Source organism: Peromyscus leucopus, chromosome 13 (assembly GCF_004664715.2).
Source record: "Peromyscus leucopus breed LL Stock chromosome 13, UCI_PerLeu_2.1, whole genome shotgun sequence".
In the NCBI taxonomy this organism is placed as follows: Eukaryota; Metazoa; Chordata; class Mammalia; order Rodentia; family Cricetidae; genus Peromyscus; species Peromyscus leucopus.
Window position 1 is genome coordinate 37,246,810 of NC_051074.1, and position 21,174 is coordinate 37,267,983.

Consider the following 21,174-nt stretch of genomic DNA (forward strand, 5'->3'; position numbering starts at 1 on the left):
GTGGGAGGGAAGACCTGGGGCTGGGGCTCTGGGCCGAGGGCAGGTGGTCCCGCCTGCTCTATACTTAGCCTGGAGGAGCCAGTCTGGGCTCTTGTCCTCCAGCTGTGTCATCAGAGAATATTTTTGGGATTGGCAGCTGCAGGCGCCTCTGCCACTCAGGCCCAAGCCTGGCCGGCAGTTGGGGACCTGGCGGCTGGAGGTGGGAGGGAGGAGGGGGAAGAGGCCCAGGCTGTGGGAGGGGGCTGGGAAGAGAGGCTCCCGGGAGCAGGAAGCCAGGCCGCAGGCAGACTAGGCTGCAGGGCCCCTCGCTGCACAAGCAAACAGGAAGGACGGCCCCCTGAGCTCTGGGCTCTGGGCCCGGGAATCGCCGCGCAGCAGGGCTGCAGGTCGGGTCGAGGGGAAGGAGGCGAGCCGACACCGGAGGGCACCGGAGTTCCACGGGTCCCCGCGCCTGCTCCGCCACGCTCCGGTCTCGGCTCCCGGCCTTCCCGCGCGCCCAGGCAGGCCATCTGCAGCGGCCGCGATGAAGGCCGGATCAGGGGATCAGGGGAGCCCCCCGTGTTTCCTGCGCTTCCCGCGGCCCGTGCGGGTGGTAAGTGGCGCCGAGGCTGAGCTCAAATGCGTGGTCCTGGGGGAGCCGCCGCCCACCGTCTTGTGGGAGAAAGGCGGGCAGCAGCTAGTGGCCTCCGATCGCCTGAGCTTCCCGGAGGACGGCGCCGAGCACAGCCTGCTGCTGAGCGGCGCGCTGCCCACCGACGCCGGGGTCTACGTGTGCCGCGCCCGCAACGCGGCAGGAGAGGCCTACGCGGCGGCCGCGGTGACCGTCCTGGAGCCCCCCGCTCCAGAGCCCGAGCCCCAGTCCTCTGATTGCCCGTTGCAGCCTCCGGGCACCGGGGAGAGCGCCCCGGTGTTCCTAACGGGGCCCCAGTCCCAGTGGGTGTTGCGCGGGGCGGAGGTGGTGCTGACGTGCCAGGTGGGAGGCCTCCCGGAGCCTGAGCTGTACTGGGAGAAGGATGGGATGGCCTTGGACGAAGTGTGGGACAGCAGCCACTTCGCGCTGGAGCCGGGCCGCGGCGCCGATGGCCAGGGTGCGAGCCTGACGCTGCGCATCCAGGCTGTGCGGCTGCCCGATTCCGGGGTGTACGTGTGCCACGCCCGCAACGCGCACGGCCACGCACAGGCCGGCGCACTACTCCAGGTGCACCAGCCCCACGAGAGCCCGCCCGAGGACCCGGATGAGGCCCCGGTATCCGTGGTGGAGCCTCTCAAGTGTGCACCCAAGACCTTCTGGGTGAACGAGGGCAAGCATGCCAAGTTCCGCTGCTATGTGATGGGCAAGCCGGAGCCCGAGATCGAATGGCACTGGGAGGGCCGCCCTCTGCTCCCCGACCGCCGCCGCCTCATGTACCGCGACCGCGACGGTGGCTTTGTACTTAAGGTGCTCTACTGCCAAGCCAAAGACCGTGGGCTCTACGTGTGCGCGGCGCGCAACTCGGCGGGCCAGACGCTCAGCGCCGTCCAGCTGCACGTGAAAGGTAGAGCACCGCGCCTCTAATGTCCTCGAAGATCCTCCTTGCTCTTGTCCACCTCCGTGTCCTGGGGAAATACTGAATTCCCATTTCCTGCCTGCCTCCCACCCTCAGGGATGCGGATTTAGACGTCTCCAAGACACTTGAGAAATTCTTAACAAACTACCCAGGCAGATGTTGAAAATCACTAAAACCACTAAATTTAGGAATAGATGACTTGTGTGAAACTTTCAAGTCCCACACTCTCATCCTCTGCTCTTTTAGGCCTCCTTTCCCAACTGGATTCCCATCGGCAGGCAGCCCTGTCTGTAAGATAAAAGGAGCATTTTTATGAGTGTAAATAACTAAGTCTAAATTTGTAACATGCTAATCAGGGAGAACAAGGGGGATGCTGTATTGAAAACACACATTTGGAGTGGAGGCTGTGTTCACAGCTTCAGGCCCGGAATCTGTTGGGAAGGCCCGTGCAAACCTCCCTGGAGCAACTGCTCATTCACAGGGGAGATAAGTTTGCTAGAGGAAAAGTACCCGGCAGTCTCTCTTCTTTCATTAATCTGCTGTTTAAGTTTGAAAGAAGATGAGCGTAAAAGGGGGCGGGGGGGAACAAAACAAAAACAAAAAAAGAAATTTCCTAACGTGTTCTCAGGACTCATGAACAGAAAATCCAGAGAAAACAAAACACACCCGGAAGTCACACTGAAGCTAATGTCCTCCTTGACAGGACTTGGTCACAACCTGAGCGATTCCACTTATGCTTTCTCCTTCCAAGGAAAACATGTCAGGAAGTTCCCTGGAGTCCTGCCTGGCACTTCACCAAGTGTGTGGTACCTGCAGTGTCCTCATGGGCACAACTCAGTGTGCCCAAACTTGCCAGGCCAGTGCGACACTGGGCCGTCCTCAAGAAGTTCCCTCAAGGCAACTTCTCCAAGTGGCACAAAAACCTGTTTCCCCAGCTCAAGTTAGCTCCCTGTTTCCGAATTACGGTTTCGAAATGCTTGGGATGCTAGTAAAGCAAACTTCAATGCAGACCCTGGCAGAGTTAGGGAAAGGTTGTAGAGTTGGGGAACAGTTTGAAAAATCACGATCCCGGTCCAGCTCTTACCCTCCCTCTCCCCATTTAACACACAAGCAAACTGATGTGTTCAAAGTGATAGGGCTGGTGAGCATCATGGTCAGGCTGAAAATTGGGTCGTTTGACTCGGCTGGGAATTCGGCTGTCATCCCCAGCCTTGTGGGAAGAGCAGATAATGTCTGGTACCAGCAGACCCCCTCAGCTGGTTCTTCTGAGCCTTCTCTCCTCTCCTCTTTTCTGCAGAACCCCGCCTCCGATTCACAAGGCCCCTCCAGGATGTGGAGGGCCGAGAGCATGGGATTGCGGTGCTCGAGTGTAAAGTACCCAACTCTCGAATCCCCACCGCCTGGTTCCGAGAGGACCAACGACTCCTACCCTGCCGCAAGTATGAGCAGATTGAGGAGGGCACCGTGAGGCGCCTCATCATCCACAGACTGAAGGCGGATGATGACGGCGTCTATCTGTGCGAGATGCGGGGTCGAGTGCGCACTGTGGCCAACGTGACGGTCAAAGGTCAGCTGGCCAGTGGGAGGAGGCTGAGGCTGAGGTGGTGTCTGGATCCTGGGCTGACGGATTCCCATCCGCCTCTCAGGACCCATCCTGAAGCGCTTACCCCGGAAGCTTGACGTCCTGGAGGGAGAGAATGCAGTGTTGCTGGTGGAGACCAGAGAGGCTGGGGTCCAGGGGTCCTGGAGCCATGATGGGGAGGAGCTACCAGCCACCTGCCAGAGCAGTTGTGGTCACATGCATGCCCTGGTCCTTCCAGGGGTGACCCGAGAAGATGCTGGCGAGATCACCTTCAGCCTGGGCAACTCCCGTACCACCACCCTGCTCAGGGTCAAATGTGAGAGCATGGAGAGCATGAGGAGGGGCAGGGCGGGAGGGTAGCCAGTTGCTGGCTCCTGGGTTGGCCAAGTGGATTTAAAGCAGAAGTGTTCTTGGGGGCTTGTGCAAGGCTCAGGTGGAAGTCTCGTCTGTGTCTCAGGTGTCAAGCACAGTCCTCCTGGGCCCCCCGTTTTGGTGGAGATGTTCAAAGGCCAAAAGAACACGGTCCTGCTGACCTGGAAGGCCCCCGAGCCAGCCCCAGAGACCTCCTTCATCTACCGCCTCGAGCGGCAGGAGGTCGGCTCTGAAGATTGGGTCCAGTGCTTCAGCATTGAGAAAGCCGGAGCTGTAGAGGTGCCGGGGGACTGTGTGCCTTCCGAGGGCGACTACCGCTTCCGCATCTGCACCGTCAGTGAACACGGCCGCAGTTCCCATGTCGTGTTCAACGGTTCTGCTCACCTCGGTGAGTTAAGCCTTTGCCCTTCTCCGACTCTTAGTCCTTAATGGTGTTCTTCCGCCCACCAGCACCTGCCCCGCCTTGCCCTTGCTGGTTCTAACGGCCATGCCCTGTCTCTGTCCCAGTGCCCACGGCTCGCCTGGTGTCAGGCCTGGAGGACGTGCAGGTGTATGATGGGGAGGATGCCGTCTTCTCCCTTGATCTGTCCACCATCATCCAGGGCACTTGGTTCCTTAATGGGGAACAGCTCAAGAGTGATGAGCCGGAAGGCCAGGTGGAGCCCGGAGCCCTGCGGTACCGTGTGGAGCAGAAGGGGCTGCAGCACAGACTCATCCTGCAGGCTGTGAAGCACCAGGACAGCGGGGCCCTGGTGGGCTTCATCTGCCCTGGTGTGCAAGACTCGGCGGCTCTCACTATCCAAGGTTGGTACTGGTGGACACCTAGGCTGATGGGTCCAAAGCCTATGATGTGCCTGTTTCTCACAGCTGGGCTACAAGAATAGGGGCGTTCGTGATGAGCGGCGATTGAGGGTTCAACTCACAGCACACAGAGCTTCTCTTTGGGTTGCTTTAATCTGCAGTAATTCTGTCACATTGGGCTGGGGCTGGGCTCAGTGCTACAACACTCACTGCCTACCATGTGCAAGGCCTTGGGTCCAACTCGATACCACCAAAAAATAATGGCACATGTCCTCTCTTTTGAGAGACATGGATCCTGGCCCTGGTCCCTGCCTGCTTTCCGTCCTCTTGTCCGATTGCCAACACTGTCTCCTAGTGGTTCATCTGGAGCCAGGCACATGACTTGGGCAACTAGCACGATCCTGTCAATGGCCCTTTAATATGAGTTCTTCTGTCATTCCCACTTGGCTTGTGGGAAGACAGACACAGGGAAGTAAGTTAAATGGCCTGCCCAAAGGTTGTTTGGCTCCAGGATCCATCCATCCACCCACCCATCCATCCATCCATCCATCCACCCACCCGCCCATCCATCTACCCATCCATCTACCCATCCACCCGCCCACCCGTGCATCCATCCATCCATCCACCCATCCACCCACCTACCCATGCATCCATCCATCCACCCACCCACCCATCCATCCATCCATCCACCCATCCATCCATCCACCCACCCATCCATCCATCCATCCATCCACCTACCAACCCATCCATCCATCCCCGCCCCACCCCACCCCCACACACCATGCTTCCTTTGGAACAAGTTGGGAATGGAATGTAGCATCATTCAGGACTGGGGAAGCGGGTGCTAAAAATCCAAGGGCCATCCTAGCACTTGGCTGTCTTGCTACTGCTAGAGAACCTGAGGCCTTACCAAAGGTCACCTCCAGCATCAGAAGTAGAGAGCAAAGGCAGACATTATCAAGAGCAGCATTTCTAAACTATAACCTAGGACCACTAACACCCAAGGCACCAGGAAAGATGGGCTCTTTAAGAACTTTTAGGGCCGGGCGGCGGTGGCAGCGCGTGCCTTTAATCCCCAGCCCTCGGGAGGCAGAGCCAGGTAGGTCTCTGTGAGTTCAAGGCCAGCCTGGTCTACAGGGCGAGATCCAGGACAGGCACCAAAGCTACACAGAGAAACCCTTTCTGGGTACTTTTGTTAAGCTCACAGTTCCGGAAACTGGAAGTCCAGTGTTGGTCAGCCCCATCAGTTCAGTCTCCAGGGACCCGGCCCTCAACCTTTCACTAATGACAGAATGACAAAGTAGAAAAGCTGTCACGATCAGAAGGAAGCAAGTGTGTAGAGTGAACTCGCTTTGTGGCAATGTCGTCAAGAACTGGCTGGGGTCCTTTGAGAATTGCTCCCACCAAGCCTCACGATCACTACTTCCTGTTCCTCCTCCCCTCCTTCTTTTGTTGTTTGTTTTGTGCTTTTTTTGGTTTGGTTGGTTTTTGCTTGCTTGCTTGCTTGCTTGGTTAGGTGTTTTGGTTTTGGTTTTAAGACAGTGTCTCACTGTGTAGCCCTGCACCACCACGCCCACCCGGCCCTAAGCTTCCCCTCTTAAAGGCGCCAAACACCACCACCCCTGGTGTTCTCTGTGTAGTTTTGGTGCCCGTCCTGGATCTCGCGCTGCAGACCAGGCGGGCCTCGAACTCACAGAGATCCGCCTGGCTCTGCCTCCCGAGGACCACATTTCCATCACCATGTACCTTTCAGCAACAACTCGGATCATATCCAAACCATAGCAGAGCACAATCCCTTTTTTTTTTTTCTTTTTCCAAGTACAGGAAATTGAACCTAGTACCTTAAGGCTGTGCTTGACAGATGCCTTTGACCTCAGACCTGTTTTTAAAACCCTGACTGACAGCTGGGCCTTAGTCACTAACAGCAGCTGTCTCCCCCATGTATCCACCCCTACGCAAGCACGCACTGGAGAAAAAGATGCATATCTGAGCAGAAGAGACCAAAGACATTGTCAGTGACCGGGTTTCTCTCCACACAGAAAGCCCCGTGCACATCCTGAGTCCCCAGGACAAGGTGTTACTGACCTTCACAACCTCTGAACGTGTGGTGCTGACCTGTGAGCTCTCAAGGGTGGACTTTCCGGCAGCCTGGTACAAGGATGGGCAGAAAGTGGAGGAGAGTGAGAAACTCATAGTAAAGATGGACGGGCGCAAGCACCGGCTGATCCTGCCCGAGGCTGAAGTCCGAGACAGCGGTGAATTTGAATGCAGAACCGAAGGGGTCTCAGCCTTCTTCGGCGTCACTGTCAAAGGTCAGGAACCACGCTGGCCTTTTCTGGCTGAGGCTAATGCTGGGAGCCTGGTGACCCCTGTCCCTGTGGTCTGTTGGCTTGGTGGAGGTCCCCTTAAAAGGAGAGCTTTTTATTTGTTTCATCTTGTGGTATTTGGATGTGGCCTAGGGCCTCGTGGGTGCTAGGTGAGTATTGCTGAGTTACATCCCCGGTCCTGCATTTATGTCTTTAATCTCATGTATCCATATCATCAAACACACTTGCTCACCAGTGCATACACACCCTCTGCTGGATTGGGTGAGGGAGCTAACTGCAGCTGAGGGAAGAAGGGAGTCACTGGCATTTCTTCAGAACCTACCCTGGGGCTAGAGCTATGCTAGGTAATTTGAACCTATGCTATTTTGTTTAATTTCCACAACTCGATAAGGAATAATCTCAGCCGGGCGTTGGTGGCATGTGCCTTTAATCCCAGCCCTCGGGACACAGAGGTAGGCGGATCTCTGTGATTTTGAGACCAGCCTGGTCTACAGAGCGAGTTCCAGGACGGCCAGGGCTGATACAGAGTTATTGTGACTTCACTGCCATCACGTAGCCAGCAAGGACGGAGGCTTGGACATACCCAGGCCTGGCTTTTTCCTGCTACCCGTGGTGGTTGAAGCATGCAGGAGTGTCACGTGTATTGGTCCAGTGGTTCACACAAGACAGCACTGTGGACGCTTGTTGCAAATGCATGTTCCCAGGTCTCCTGGGATATCCGGAGTGGGGACATCCAGGACGGAGCCTAGGGGATCTTCTTTTGAGACAGCTGACAGGAACTCAGCAAGGTGGCACAGGCAGCTCTGAGGCCAGCCTCAGCTACCTGAGACCCTGTCTCAAAAGAAGGGAGGGAGGAGCCCGCAGTGGTGGTGCATGCCTTTGACCCCAGCACTTGGGAGGCAGAGGCAGGCGGATCTCTGTGAGTTCAAGGCCAGCCTGGACTACAGAGCGAGTTCCAGGACAGCTAGTGCTACACAGAAAAACCCTGTCTTGAAAAAAAAAAAAAAAAGGAGGGAGGGAACTGACTCTCAAGGATGGCAGCCTAAGCGTCACCGATCCCTTTGCGTAGAAATCCTGTTTCAACTCCATTACCGGGAGAGCTTGTGACCCCAACCTGCACATGTCCTGCATATGTCCCTGTGACGGGGAACCCTCTCCCCATGTCAGTCTGTTTTCTGTCACTGTAGTGAAATACCTGAGAAGTTCACTGATAATGAGAAAAGCTTTGTTTGGGGGATTCCAACCCAAGACTGAGGGGACCCATTGTTTTGAGACTGTGATGGATCGGGGCACTGGATGTCCAAGGCTGGGTTGTATGTGGAAGAACAAATTGCTCATCTTCATGGTCAGGAAATGGGAGGAGAGGGGGCTGGGATCCCAACAGCCCCTTTGAAGACTGGCGCCAGCGACCTAAGGTTTTCCCATCCAGCCAAGCCATAGCACCGTGATAGCACCAGACCGGCCTGCAAGCCCTTACTTAACACCTGGGCCTTGGAGATAGTGCCGGTATACAAAACACAGTCCTGACCAACAGAGTAGTTGCTTGACTCTGGCTAAGTCATCCTGCAGGCCTGGCCTGGCCTGGCCTTGTGGCGGAAACAGTAAACTCAGCCATGTGCCTTGTGATTGTAACCCTCCTTCGGCCTCTGTCGCTATTGGGCACCACTGGGTGACCTCTCTGTGCCTCCGACCCTCTGGGTCCCCACCTCAGCTACCTGTGGGGCTCTGTGGATCACTCAGTGCTGTTTCATCTCCCATCATGCCTAAGCTGCCTGCCAGCATGATCTCATGTCAGGTGGCCCCAAAGCCCAGCATGCCAGGGCTTCAGTAACCCCCTCCTCCTTACCGCCAGTGTCCTCCCATGTAGAGACATGTCTCCTGGGTCAGGGACTGTTTATGACCCACCTCCGCTCCCCATCCAGATCCCCCGGTGCACATCGTGGACCCCAGAGAGCACGTGTTTGTACACGCCATCACCTCCGAGTGTGTCATACTGTCCTGTGAGGTGGACCGGGAGGACGCCCCTGTTCAGTGGTACAAGGATGGGCAGGAGGTCCGGGAGAGCGACGTCATGGTGCTGGAGAACGAAGGGCCCCACCACCGCCTGGTGCTGCCTACAGCCCAGCCCTCCGACGGGGGCGAGTTTCAGTGTGTGGCCGGAGACGAACGTGCCTACTTCACCGTCACCATCACAGGTGGGATCAGCTGGAGTAGCTCGTGCACATGCTCGCTCCCAGGGGTCCCTCGGCTAGCCTCCCTGCGCTGGCCAGTCCTGAGCACACTGGTCCCTAGGGAGCCCTTCCATCTCCATCTTCCAGGAGCACCCCCCACCAAGGGGGTTCCTTGGGGGACAACAGTCCTGTTACAGAGCAGGTGGTACCCAGTGTGGAAGGGGTCAAAGATATCTGAGGCCCGTGGGGGGACCCCAGTTCCACCCGAGACCCAGCCTTCTTCTCACACATTTATTTCATTTTTTTTATTCAGTCCCTGTCTCATCCCAGAGAATGTGAACTGTTCTCACAGCCAAAGTCACCACAGTCCCCATTTATGCAGCTCCCACACGAAGTTTGGTGTGCTTTGGAGATCGTGGTCCTGCCTTTGTGACTGTGATGGTTATGTTCAGGGTTGGGTGGCTGTAGCTGTGAGTGACCGCCTACAGAGTGACTTCTTCCACACACGGCAGACTTTCGAAGTGTAGGAGACAGGCACAGATCAGGAAGGGCAGCGAGGGTCTAGCAGCAGATCTCTCTGTCCTTTAGACGTCTCCTCATGGATCGTGTACCCCAGCGGCAAAGTGTACGTGGCAGCCGTACGGCTGGAGCGTGTGGTGCTGACCTGTGAGCTGTTCCGGCCCTGGGCTGAGGTACGCTGGACCAAAGATGGGGAGGAGGTGGTGGAGAGCCCAGCGCTGCTCCTGGAGAAGGAAGACACCATCCGTCGCCTGGTGCTGCCCTCCGTCCAGCTGGAGGACTCCGGCGAGTACTTGTGTGAAATCGACGACGAGTCGGCGTCCTTCACTGTCACCGTCACAGGTGTGCACCCACACCAGCCCCTAGAATCACCAGAGGACAGCCCCGGGGGTGAAGGGTGTTGAGTGGCCCTTCCCTCGCTCGCAAGCTTACCAGTGTCAGGGAGGGAAGTGTGGGTCGAGGGTGCATGCACCAGGGGCCCTGCTGGTTGAACCCGGAACCCCGGTTGGAATAAACAGACCCTTCTCTCGTGTCAAGGCCAGGTCTTAGCTGTGCTCCATCACCAGCTCACGGACTGCACACCCCGTCCGGGCCGGTCACTGGGCCAGGTGCCTGGGCGACCTGGTCAGGGTGCTGCCAGACTAGCTAGGAAGACGGTTGTTAACCAGAGGTCGCAAATGGGGAGACTCTCTTGGTCTCCGTGCAGCCCACAGATGTGTTTTGTTTGGCCTGCAGAATCATACCAAAGTCAGGACAGTCAAAATAACAACCCGGAATTATGCGTCCTCTTGAAAAAGCCGAAGACCCGCCGGCTCTGGTCCCGTTTCCCCCCATGGCGACGGACGGCTGGCACTGAGTAGCAGCTGCCCCATAATCTGGGCCCCCCCCCATCCCTCTGTTCCACCCACCCTGCCATTCCCTTCTGCCTCTCCCCAGACCTCTTGAGCTATTGACTGAACCCTGTTTGGCCTCTGCAGTTTGCGACCCCTCTGTTAAACCAATAAACACACCAATAAACGCTCCAAGACACCTGTGATAAGTGACAAGCATGTCGAGGACTCCACAGAGCAGACAGGTGGAGAAGACCTGGGAGGAAGTCACCCAGGGTAACTGTAATATAGGCTGGGCTCCATATAATCTGCAGCGTATGGACAGACGTGCATTTCCTTCCCAAAGAGCACAGCCGAGTAAGAAAGTCAGACACATGTCAGTGTAGATTGTCAAGGACAGCATTGGAATCCTAGGGCTGGCGGCTGCTGTCCTGGTCAGGGTAATGAAAATACTTACTCTACTGCAGCTAAGTTGAATGAAGGAGTGGGCAGAGAACATTCTAGCTAGGGGGGCAGAAGTGATGGTTGTTTTTGCCAGAGACTTCAGGACGGTAGTGGGGGTTTTAGGCAGTTCTGGGCATCGTAGAAGAACCCCAAAGGCAGCACTGTGACATCCACCCCATTGTTCGTGGCCCTGTTACCTTCTTCCCTGACCTGCCCAAGGAGTCCTGCCTCCTGACGGACTCCCACTCCCAATATCCCAGTTAGCGGAGTCCACAACGGCAACAAGGCCATGCACACATTCTGGTTTACAGCCAGCCACCTTTCACTGTCTTGTTCCCAGCCCTGGCCAGACATAATAGCCACAACCACAAAGCGCCAGGTGCCTCACAGGAAAGTTCACACGAATCTCACCTCACCCCCAGGCCAGAATGGATCAGGTCCCACACCAAATGGGTTCTCTGGTCACAGCTTTTTGTCAGCTCACTGCCCCAATCTGTGCCACAGCCCAAGAAGCTGCCTTCTGTAATCTTCTGGCTCAGACACTCTGAGAAAAGAATCCCATGTATGGAGGTGTGCCCACAGGAGCTCAAGGCTGCAGTGTGCTGGGGTTGGGTCCTTCCACGAACTTCTGAAAAATCTTAGTCAGGGAAGCTAGCAGTTCTCCATCCCGGCCACAAGGGGGCCCGGTGCTAATCTGGAAACTTGATTCCCAGGGGAACAAGAGGGCGTGGTACCAGGGTAAGCTTGGGCTTGCTGAGCATCTAATAATACTGAGTTGGTTCCTTTTCTCTGGAGGAGTGGCCTGTGCATGGGGATGAGATCCCCGAAGCAGCGTGTAGCATCCCTGGGAAATTTTTAGATGGGTCTTAGCAACTCTGGTGTACGGGTACCAAAAGCATTCCCTGGTTGCCTCAAGGCTTGGATTGCCTCTCACTGCCAGCAGCAGGAGAGCCTGCCTGGAACAGAAAGTGCTTCCTCCTGCCCCCAAGAACTGTAGTCAGCTGTGACCTTAAGGACAGCTCATTGCTGATCATTCTGTGCCTTAGTTCTTTCAACTGGAAAATGGAGACACTGTAGTACTTTCGATCCAGACATCACTGTGAGGCTAACCCTGCCAAGTGCTTTGAACCATTACTAGAGCATTAAGAAGTATCTGTTCTACAGATCCTGGCCATCCCTTAGGCACAATTTTGAAAGCTCCAAAAGTTCAGTGGCCTTCTGGTATGGTGGTGTACATCTATAATCCCAGTACTCAGGAGGCAGAGGCAGGCGGAGCTCTGTGTGTTCCAGGCCGTCTTGGTCTACACAGTGAGGTTCAGACCGGGCAGGGCTATGTAGTAAGGCCTTTTCTTGAAAGAAAGAAAAGAAAGGTTTGGCAGTCAAATTTATTTCACTAAGGCTGGGTGGTGGCGGTGTATTCCTTTAATCCTAGCCCTCAGGAGACAAAAGCAGGTGGATCTCTGTGAGTTTGAGGCCAGCCTGGTCTACAGAATGAGTTCTAGGACAGGCACCAAAACTGCACAGAGAAACCTTGTCTTGAAAAAAACAAAACAAAAAAATTATTTCACTAGAACTGAGTTTAACTGCTGCATGCTTAATTACTCTTTAATTATCTGATTTATCTGGTAGGGTATATATAATATATATATATATATATGTATATATATATATATAGTGAGGTGTGACTGTTATCTTTTAATATGTCTTGCTGAGGGTAAATACATTACACAGCAAAAAATAAATGTTAGTGGGGATAGTTATAAGGGGTAGGTACAGGGCCTGAAGGTGTCTTATAAGTGAGAAATGCAGCCTTCTTTTTAGACTCCAAACTATTCTGATTTCTGTAAAGACCTGGCCCTAGAGATTTCAGAGGACAGATCAGGGACCTATTCCTTATCATTATGCTACTCAGTACTCAGTACTGTTATCACCACATGGGCAAGGGGGCCCAAATCATGCCCATTGGTGACAGCCTTGTTTGCCCTTCTTCACAGAGCCTCCCGTGCGGATCATCTACCCCCAGGATGAGGTGACCTTGGTTGCTGTTAGTTTGGAATGTGTGGTGCTGACGTGTGAGCTGTCTCGAGAGGATGCTCCCGTGCGCTGGTACAAGGATGGGCTGGAGGTAGAGGAGAGTGAGGCCCTGGTGCTGGAGAGTGATGGACCTCGTCGCCGACTGGTGCTGCCTGCTGCCCAGCCAGAGGACGGGGGCGAGTTTGTCTGTGATGCTGGAGATGACTCGGCCTTCTTCACCGTCACCGTCACAGGTGGGTCGTTTCTGTGGGTAGCCTTCTTCCAGGGAGGGAGAGAGACGGGTGCTGTGGGGCCGCCATCAGCTCCCCTGACTTTCCTCATCTTAGGGGCCCCGTTGCCCCCTCCCCCATGCCTCTGGAGCGTCACAGCCTCCTCAGCCGTAACCATTAGAGCAGTCAGGCTAGGGCGGTGACCACAGGGCCGGTGAGAGGGAGCCCAGCCGTTAGGACCATTCATTCATGTAACAAACGCAGATCAAAACAGCTAGTACCTGCCTGACATCATCCTAGATGCTGGGGTGCAAAGTGAGCCGGTAAGCTACAGGTTCCTGTGCTCGTGGGACTCACATTGGGAAGGGGTAGACAGGCAAATAATAATAATAATAATAATAATAATAATAATAATAAATGTGAACTACATTGGAAGGTAGACAGGCAAAAATAATAATAATAATAATAATAATAATAATAATAATAATAAATGTGGAACTCACATTGGGAAGGGGTAGACAGGCAAATAATAATAATAATAATAATAATAATAATAATAATAATTAATGTGGAACTCACATTGGGAAGGGGTAGACAGGCTAATAATAATAATAATAATAATAAATGTGGAACTCACATTGGGAAGGGGTAGACAGGCAAATAATAATAATAATAATAATAATAAATAATAATAAAAATGATAATAGTATAACAATAATAAAAATAAATGGTTTATTAAGTAACAAAAGATAAGTGTGTCAGAGGCAAAGCATAGCAGGAGAGGGAATCAGGATGAACGTCAGGATGAGGAGTGACTTGATAGGTCTGGGTATGAGTCCGACCCGCTTCTTTGACCTTGGGCAGTCCTTTTCCTCATAGGAGCCCTCAGATCCTTAGCTATAAAGTGTGCTGGAGAGGCAAGGAGAGACCTTGAGTCAAAGTCATGTGCCCCTTTCCCTGCCCACCCACCAGCTCCACCAGAGAGGATTGTGCACCCAGCAGCCCGATCCCTGGACTTGCAGTTTGGGGCCCCAGGGCATGTGGAGCTGCGCTGCGAAGTGGCCCCGGCTGGGTCCCAGGTGCGCTGGTACAAGGATGGACTAGAAGTAGAGGTGTCAGACGCACTGCAGCTGGGTGCCGAGGGGCCTGCCCGCACTCTCACCCTGCCCCACGCCCAGCCCAAGGATGCCGGGGAGTATGTGTGTGAGACCCGAGATGAGGCTGTCACCTTCAACGTCAGCCTGGCTGGTGGGTGTGCCGGGCTAGCCTGGGGTGGGGAGGCGGGGGCTGGCTTGGACTCACAACCTCTCTTTCTTTACGCAGAGCTCCCAGTGCAGTTCCTGGCCCCAGAGGCCGCCCCAAGCCCGCTCTGTGTGGCTCCTGGGGAGCCAGTGGTGCTGAGCTGTGAGCTGTCCCGAGCGAGCGCACAGGTGTTCTGGAGCCATAATGGGAACCCTGTGCAGCAGGGGGAAGGACTAGAGCTGAGAGCTGAGGGTCCCCGCCGAATCCTCTACATCCGGGCTGCAGACCTAGGTCATGCAGGTGTCTACACCTGCCAGTCTGGGGCAGCCCCAGGGGCCCCAAGCCTCGACTTCAATGTCCAGGTGGCTGGTGAGTACAGCCTGGGCAGAAAGCCTTAGAAGCACCCCATCCATACCCAGGGCTCCCCCACTTTCCTAAGACACCGCATCTATCCCCTTGCCCTGTTTCCCCAGCTTGTCTCCCTGCCCTCCCCACGGCCCTCCCAGTGACCCCTAGCTCTGACCCCACAGAGCCCCCGGTGCGGGTAGTGGCCCCCGAGGCAGCCCAGACGAGGGTTCGAAGCACCCCAGGCGGGGACCTAGAGCTGGTGGTGCACTTCTCCAGGCCAGGGGGCCCTGTGCGCTGGTACAAGGACGGGGAACGCCTGGCGAACCAGGGGCGGGTACAGCTGGAACAAGCCGGGGCCAGGCAGGTGCTTCGGGTGCGGGGGGCACGGAGAGGGGACGCTGGGGAATACCTGTGTGATGTACCCCAGGACAGTCGCATCTTCGTCGTCAGTGTGGAAGGTAACCGTGCGCCCCTCACACCCATGGGTTTCTGGCACCCACAAAAAAAGACCATCTCCTGTCCTTCTGGGCTCTTCTCATCTTCGTCTCACCCAACCTGTCTGTGGTTCCCCACCAATGCATGCATGACGTCACCCTGCGAGAGCAAACTCCTTTTCCCAGGACCCTAGCATGCTGTGTGGCCCAGTAGATAAGAACAGAGCCTCTAGAACCAACTTGCCCAAGGTCCAACCCAGACTCTGCTCCTGGGAGTTGTGTGACATTAGCAAAGTTGTTTTAATGTTCTGAGCCCCAACTCGGAAATGGGATAGATAGCATGTAGGTTGCCATGACTACCAAATGCTGTCATGGGGCCCATAGTAAATGATGTATTGGTACTAGAGACTTGGGAAGAGGTACCAGGCTGGGATTGCAGGAAGCTTACTAAGTGTGGCCAGGAATTGGCATCCTGGTCTTTGGGAGAAGCCCCATGACCAACACAGTAGAATCTTACTCAAGATGGAGGGGGAGAATGAGGGCTTGAGTCCTAAGGAAGAGATGAGGAGAGAGGGAGGAAGAGGTACCCAGTTCACTGCCTCACCCCTCCTTCCAGAATCCCCACCAGTGAAACTAGTCTCCGAACTGACGCCCCTGACGGTCCACGAGGGCGATGATGCCACATTCCAGTGTGAAGTTTCCCCACCGGATGCCCAGGTCACCTGGCTACGCAATGGAGCTGTTGTTACTCCAGGGCCCCAGCTGCAAATGGTCCAGAATGGTTCAAGCCGCACTCTGATCATCCGAGGCTGCCAGCTCAAAGACACGGGGACCGTGACTGCCCGAGTGGGAGCCACAGACACAAGTGCCAGGCTCCATGTTCGAGGTTCAGTGCTCCTGAGCATAAAATGCTGCGTTCCCTGTCACCCCCCTCACAATCCCGGCCTACAAGTGAGATAGCCAGGGCCAGCCCTCAACATCAGGGCTCCGTGACCTCCCTTCTTCTTCCCTTCCAGAGACAGAGCTGCTCTTCTTGAGGCGGCTGCAGGATGTGCGGGCTGAGGAAGGTCAGGATGTGTGCCTTGAGGTAGAGACAGGCCGAGTGGGTGCAGCTGGAGCCATTCGCTGGTTACGAGGTGGGGAACCTCTTCCCCTTGACTCTCGCCTGACCACTGCCCAGGATGGCCATGTCCACCGCCTCTCCATCCATGGAGTCCTACTTACCGACCAGGGTACCTACGGCTGCGAGAGCCGCCATGATCGCACCCTGGCCAGGCTCAGCGTGAGGCGTGAGTGCCCTGTCTTCTCCTAATTCATCATCCACCTGGCTGGCCCAGAGTCCCCGAGACCCCCCACCAAAGTGCCCCTTTCTGCTAAGGAAAGTCTGCCCTGGCCATCCCATTCAGGGGTTAGAGCCTGAAGACTCCCTGCTCAAAGCGAAACCTCTCTTTTTCTAATGTTTTCTGGTTACCTCAGAAGTCCCAGTGGACTTTGCTTTCCAACCCCAACTCCCAAGATGGCTTTGCTAGCAACATAAATGTTATACTCCAGGAAGACTCTTCTGTATTTATTCTTCGAAAGAATGGCTGGCACATAGTACTTCTCACCCACCACCCCAATGCTGGAGCCCTCTGCTAGTCAGCTGTGTGACCTCATGCAATCTCTCTCAAACAAGTCTCCCTCAAAGTGGGGTTGATCTCTACTCTAGAGACTTGGAGGAAGTTAGCGGAAATGTCAGCGCTTGTTGATTGGCTACCATCGGTGGTGATAGGTGTTCATCACAGTCTAATCCAGAGCTTCACTGCTCTTCATCTGGTGCAAACTGGGAAAACTAGGGCCAGAAAAAGTCAGAGCAGTTGCCAAAGATCACACGGCACATAACAAATTATATGGTAAAGTAAGGCTCCAATCCCAGCGGGTCTGGCTTCAGATTTCCTGTTCCTTCCGGTGTCACGACACCCCACACGTCTCACCGCCCCCCCCAAACTCTAACAATCCTTTTATGTGTTTTCCTTTTCCTAACCCATACACCTCTCCCTTGACCAAATCTAGCCAATTATGTCTGTCCCTTCCTCCCACCTACCCAGCCTGAACTTCTATGGTTAGGACCTCTGATTGAGTGCTGGGGGTGGTGTGGAGAGTGCTAAGGGTGGGGCGAGCCCCTGAACCCTGCTCAGAGCTAGAGCTGGCATCCCTCCCCTCTCTCCTCATCTCCCACACCAGCCCGGCAGCTGAGGGAACTTCGGCCTCTGGAGGATGTGACTGTCAATGAGGGGGGCAGTGCCACCTTCCAGCTGGAGCTGTCCCAGGAGGGTGTGACTGGAGAGTGGGCCCAGGGCGGAGTCCGGCTGCACCCGGGGCCCAAGTGCCACATTTATGCAGAAGGCCGCACTCACCGCTTGGTGCTCAGCGACCTGGGTCTGGCTGACTCGGCTGTGTCTCCTTCACTTCGGATACCCTTCGATGCGCTGCTCGGCTCTCAGTGAGAGGTGTGGCCTCTGGGCCCCTGCCTGCTAATTTCCTGTGTGTGACCACTGACCTAAGCATGTGGCTCCTACTGACCACCCTGCCAGAGTGGGGGATCCCTGGACCCTTTGAATCTGTGTGGCCCCCACAGTGACCACCTTTGTGTTCAAGCCTGCACACTGGGGCCATCTTGAAAATCCCATGTCTGTATGGTCCCTTAGTCTGCCGACCTGGACATGGCTCACTGACATTATTCTGACTCAGTGGACCCTTTTGCTGCCTAAGTGTATCCCTTGTAGTTCTTCCACTGATGAGCCACCGAAGGGTGCTCTGGTACTAACTCTGCCTGAGGGCCCCCATCTTTCCAGCCCTCCTGATTTCCTCGTGAATCACACCTCTGTGTGACTAATGGACCTCGGTGCTCTGTGGAGCTTTTATGCTCCTACCGCAAGCCCAGGGTCTTCAGCTATCCATTCCCGCTCCATAGCCACTGCTGTCCATGCATCCATGAGTGATCCCTTTGGTGATCTCTTCTTCAGCTTCTACCATTCCCCTCCAACCCCAGCATGTCCCCGGCTGATCGCCTCAACATGTGACTCCCAGCTCTCGTCACTCCTACCCCACTGGCCCTCTGGCCCTGCTGTGTCTCCCCTTCTCAGCATCACCTTTGAACTTCCTGTCCTCGAATGTCCTCCACTCGCTAGCAGCCTCCACTGGCCACCTGCATGCATCACCGCTGATCTGCTCTGCCTGTGTGCTGTGCAAATGGGGCCCTCGTTCCTCACCCTTGTCCCTTGGCATTGTTCCCCCATACCCACTCCCAGAGGTCCCAGTGACTATTGTGAGGGGGCCACAGGACCTAGAAGTGACTGAAGGGGACGCAGCCACGTTCGAGTGCGAGCTTTCCCAGACTTTGGCTGATGTTATATGGGAGAAGGTCAGAGCATGACCCTAGTGAAGACCTATCGACATAACCATAATTCGGGCAAGCAACTAACACTCCACTGGTCCTGTGAGGCTGGTACTAGGCTAAGAGGGATGGCACATTTAATCCTTTTTAATCCTTACCACACCCTGGGAATCCGGTACAACTTGTTATCACCAGATTGGTTATCAAAGGAACATGTTCTGTGGGATGAACAGAATTAGTTGCTCAAGGGCAGACAAAAGGGGTAGAGCCTATGTTGGAAATCAATTTTAGAATCCACACTCCATGGGTCCATGCAGAGCTCTGGGCTTTCTGTGCCATTGGTGTCAAATCCCGGCACTAAAGTCCCCAGGGCATGTCACCTTCTCAGAGAAGTGACCGGAGAGGGAAGATGTGGGACAGTCCAACCCTAGCAGGGGAACACAAATGAGCCCCACTGGTGGGCCCCTAGACAGCTTGGCATGCACAGAGGCCACCGCCACCTCGCAGGGCCTCGGCCTCCAGAGTCTTGCTGGGCTCGGTCTGACCGGCTGCAAATCCGGCCCTTAGGATGGGCAGGCACTGTCTCTCAGCCCGCGGCTCCGGCTCCAGGCCCTCGGCACGCGCCGCCTGCTGCTGCTGCGGCGCTGCACTTCCTCGGACGCCGGAACCTACAGCTGCGTGGTGGGGACGGCCCGCGCCGGCCTGCGCGTCTGACAGTGCGCGGTGGGTACCCCAGGGATGCCCGGGGCTGGGTACTACTTTGGGCGCCGGGACTGCGGAAGGGTGTTCCCCGACAGCTTACACACTTCTAGGGAGGGGGGCGTGGCGGGTGTGTGTCCTGGCTCCGCCCCGGCCCCGACTCACGCCCCCCCCGGCTCCGCCCCAGAGCGCGAGGTGTCTGTGCTCCGCGAGCTCCGGTCTGTTAGCGCCCGCGAAGGGGACGGCGCCACGTTCGAGTGCACCGTGTCGGAGACCGAGACCACCGGGCGCTGGGAGCTCGGCGGCCGTGTCCTGAGACCCGGAGGTCGCGTCCGCATCCGTCAGGAAGGTCTGGTCGCTTTTCTACCCTCTGTGACCCCGCCCCCGTTACCTTGCCCAGGGTTCAGGCAGACTCCGCCCCATTAGGATTAGCTCCGCCTCTAGCTCGAGCAGGCCCCGCCCCACGGCCCCACTATCGGGTCTCCCGGACTTTCCTCCGCCGCCAGCTCCGAGTCCTGCCTAGCTCCTTCTCGCTTCCTCTCTACCATTCCGCGCACCGACACTTCGGAACTCCCACCCACCCACCCCCGGGACCTGCTCGGGTGCCACCCTCGTTCTCCAATCCTCCCGGGAAGCGGCTGAGGCCTCGCTCCTTTCCCCTCCCCCGCGCCCAGGGAAGAAACACATTCTGGTGCTGAGCGAGCTGCGAGCCGAGGACACCGGTGAAGTCTGCTTCCAGGCGGGACCCGCCCAGTCCTTGGCTCGGCTGGAGGTGGCGGGTAAGCTTCTGAGGCGAAGGCGACAGGGATGGGCATCATCTCCCGTCCTGGGACTGACTCACTAGCCGCTGGTCCTAGAGACGCTGCTTCCTTCATCTCTCCTCTTCGGGGACTCGCTTGGGGCAGGTCACAGAGGGCAGCTCATTTCCTCGGGAGGAGACCGAGAGGAAGAGACTTTGAGCCGGGCATGCGGGGAAACCGACTGGTGGCACGGAGGGCTTGTACCAGGAGTGGAGGTCGTAGGCAGGGAAGCTACACCTCTCCTCTGGGGGCCGTGCGTGTCCTTATTAAGCCCCTGTCCCCCCAACCGCAGCGTTGCCTCTCCAGATGTGCCGCCGCCCACCTCGAGAAAAGACGGTCCTGGCTGGCCGCAGGGCGGTGTTGGAGGTGACTGTGTCCCGCCCTGGAGGCCACGTGTGTTGGATGCGGGAGGGGGTCGAATTGTGTCCGGGAAACAAGTACGAGATGCGCAGCCACGGCCCCACCCACAGCCTGGTCATCCATGACGTCCGACCTGAGGACCAGGGCACCTACAGCTGCCAGGCGGGCCAGGACAGTGCTGACACACAGCTGCTGGTTGAGGGTGAGTCAAGCCCACTGGGCAGAATCACAGGAATCGGATGCTGACCAGGCAGGGGGCGCCTCCTGGAAGCTTCAGTGCTGAGATACACCTATGAGAGGTTTTCCCCGGACTCGGGGCAAGACTCTTGGCAGTAGGTTCTGGTGCATGTGGGCAGGGGCAGGAGAGATCACACCCAAGGCTGAAGAGGAAAGGGAACCCTGAGTCTCAGAACTTTCCCTGACCTTCCTAGAACCTTTCCTGCTAAGGGCCTCTTCTCTCTGCTTTCTGGTGCATGCTTGTCTCCCCAGAACACCCCTTTGCTACCCGTTGCTCTTCCCCTCACTCCCCACCAGTATCTGCTGGTACCTGTCCTTCACCCGCTCCTGCCCTTTGTCCAGCTGGCTGCTGCTCTCCTGAGTGGGTTCAAGAACAGCCTGGGCAAGCTCCTTCCATTCCTCCCCTCTTTCACATGGGAGGTGCCCACTGTACCCCAAATCTTGGCACATCTTTCACACATTTTGCTGTGTGTTCTACCCTACCTGCTCCCACCTTCTTGGTCCCACAGACACCCTTGAAAGAGGCTCCGAAAGGGTGAGGACCCAGCTCTTCTTCCCCTTGTGGGTACCCAGGCTCTGCCAGGGGGAAGAAATTGGCTTTGCCATACTCTCCCCAACCCCGGTCCCACATGCAGTCATTCTTCTACAGGTGACTAGAAGACTGAACCAGACCAATGCCCTCAGACAGTTTGGAAGGAGACGAGTACCCTTATGCTGGGCATGGTGGGAAGAGGGGAGCCGGAGGTATCAGGAAACAATTAAAAAAACCAACAACAACACACTACTGTTTGTGCCCACGCCTGTCTGTGTGCCATGGGAGGGCAGGTGTGCTGGGAGCCCCT

General features: G+C 56.1%; 1 protein-coding gene across 1 annotated transcript; it reads left to right on the top strand.

Annotated features, from left to right (window-relative positions):
- Positions 1 to 262: 262 nt before the first annotated feature.
- Obsl1 (obscurin like cytoskeletal adaptor 1) lies at positions 263 to 21,114 on the top strand. Its single transcript, XM_028893051.2, is given in 23 exon segments — positions 263 to 1,535; positions 2,845 to 3,114; positions 3,194 to 3,445; positions 3,587 to 3,889; positions 4,009 to 4,305; positions 6,342 to 6,614; positions 8,552 to 8,824; positions 9,389 to 9,661; positions 12,588 to 12,860; positions 13,809 to 14,084; positions 14,160 to 14,447; positions 14,609 to 14,884; positions 15,477 to 15,746; positions 15,877 to 16,149; positions 17,084 to 17,287; positions 17,290 to 17,349; positions 18,151 to 18,263; positions 18,804 to 18,933; positions 18,936 to 18,959; positions 19,123 to 19,284; positions 19,610 to 19,714; positions 20,028 to 20,297; positions 20,982 to 21,114. Coding segments are annotated over 23 exon segments (5,685 nt in total). The 5' UTR covers positions 263 to 523; the 3' UTR covers positions 20,990 to 21,114.
- Positions 21,115 to 21,174: the final 60 nt, after the last annotated feature.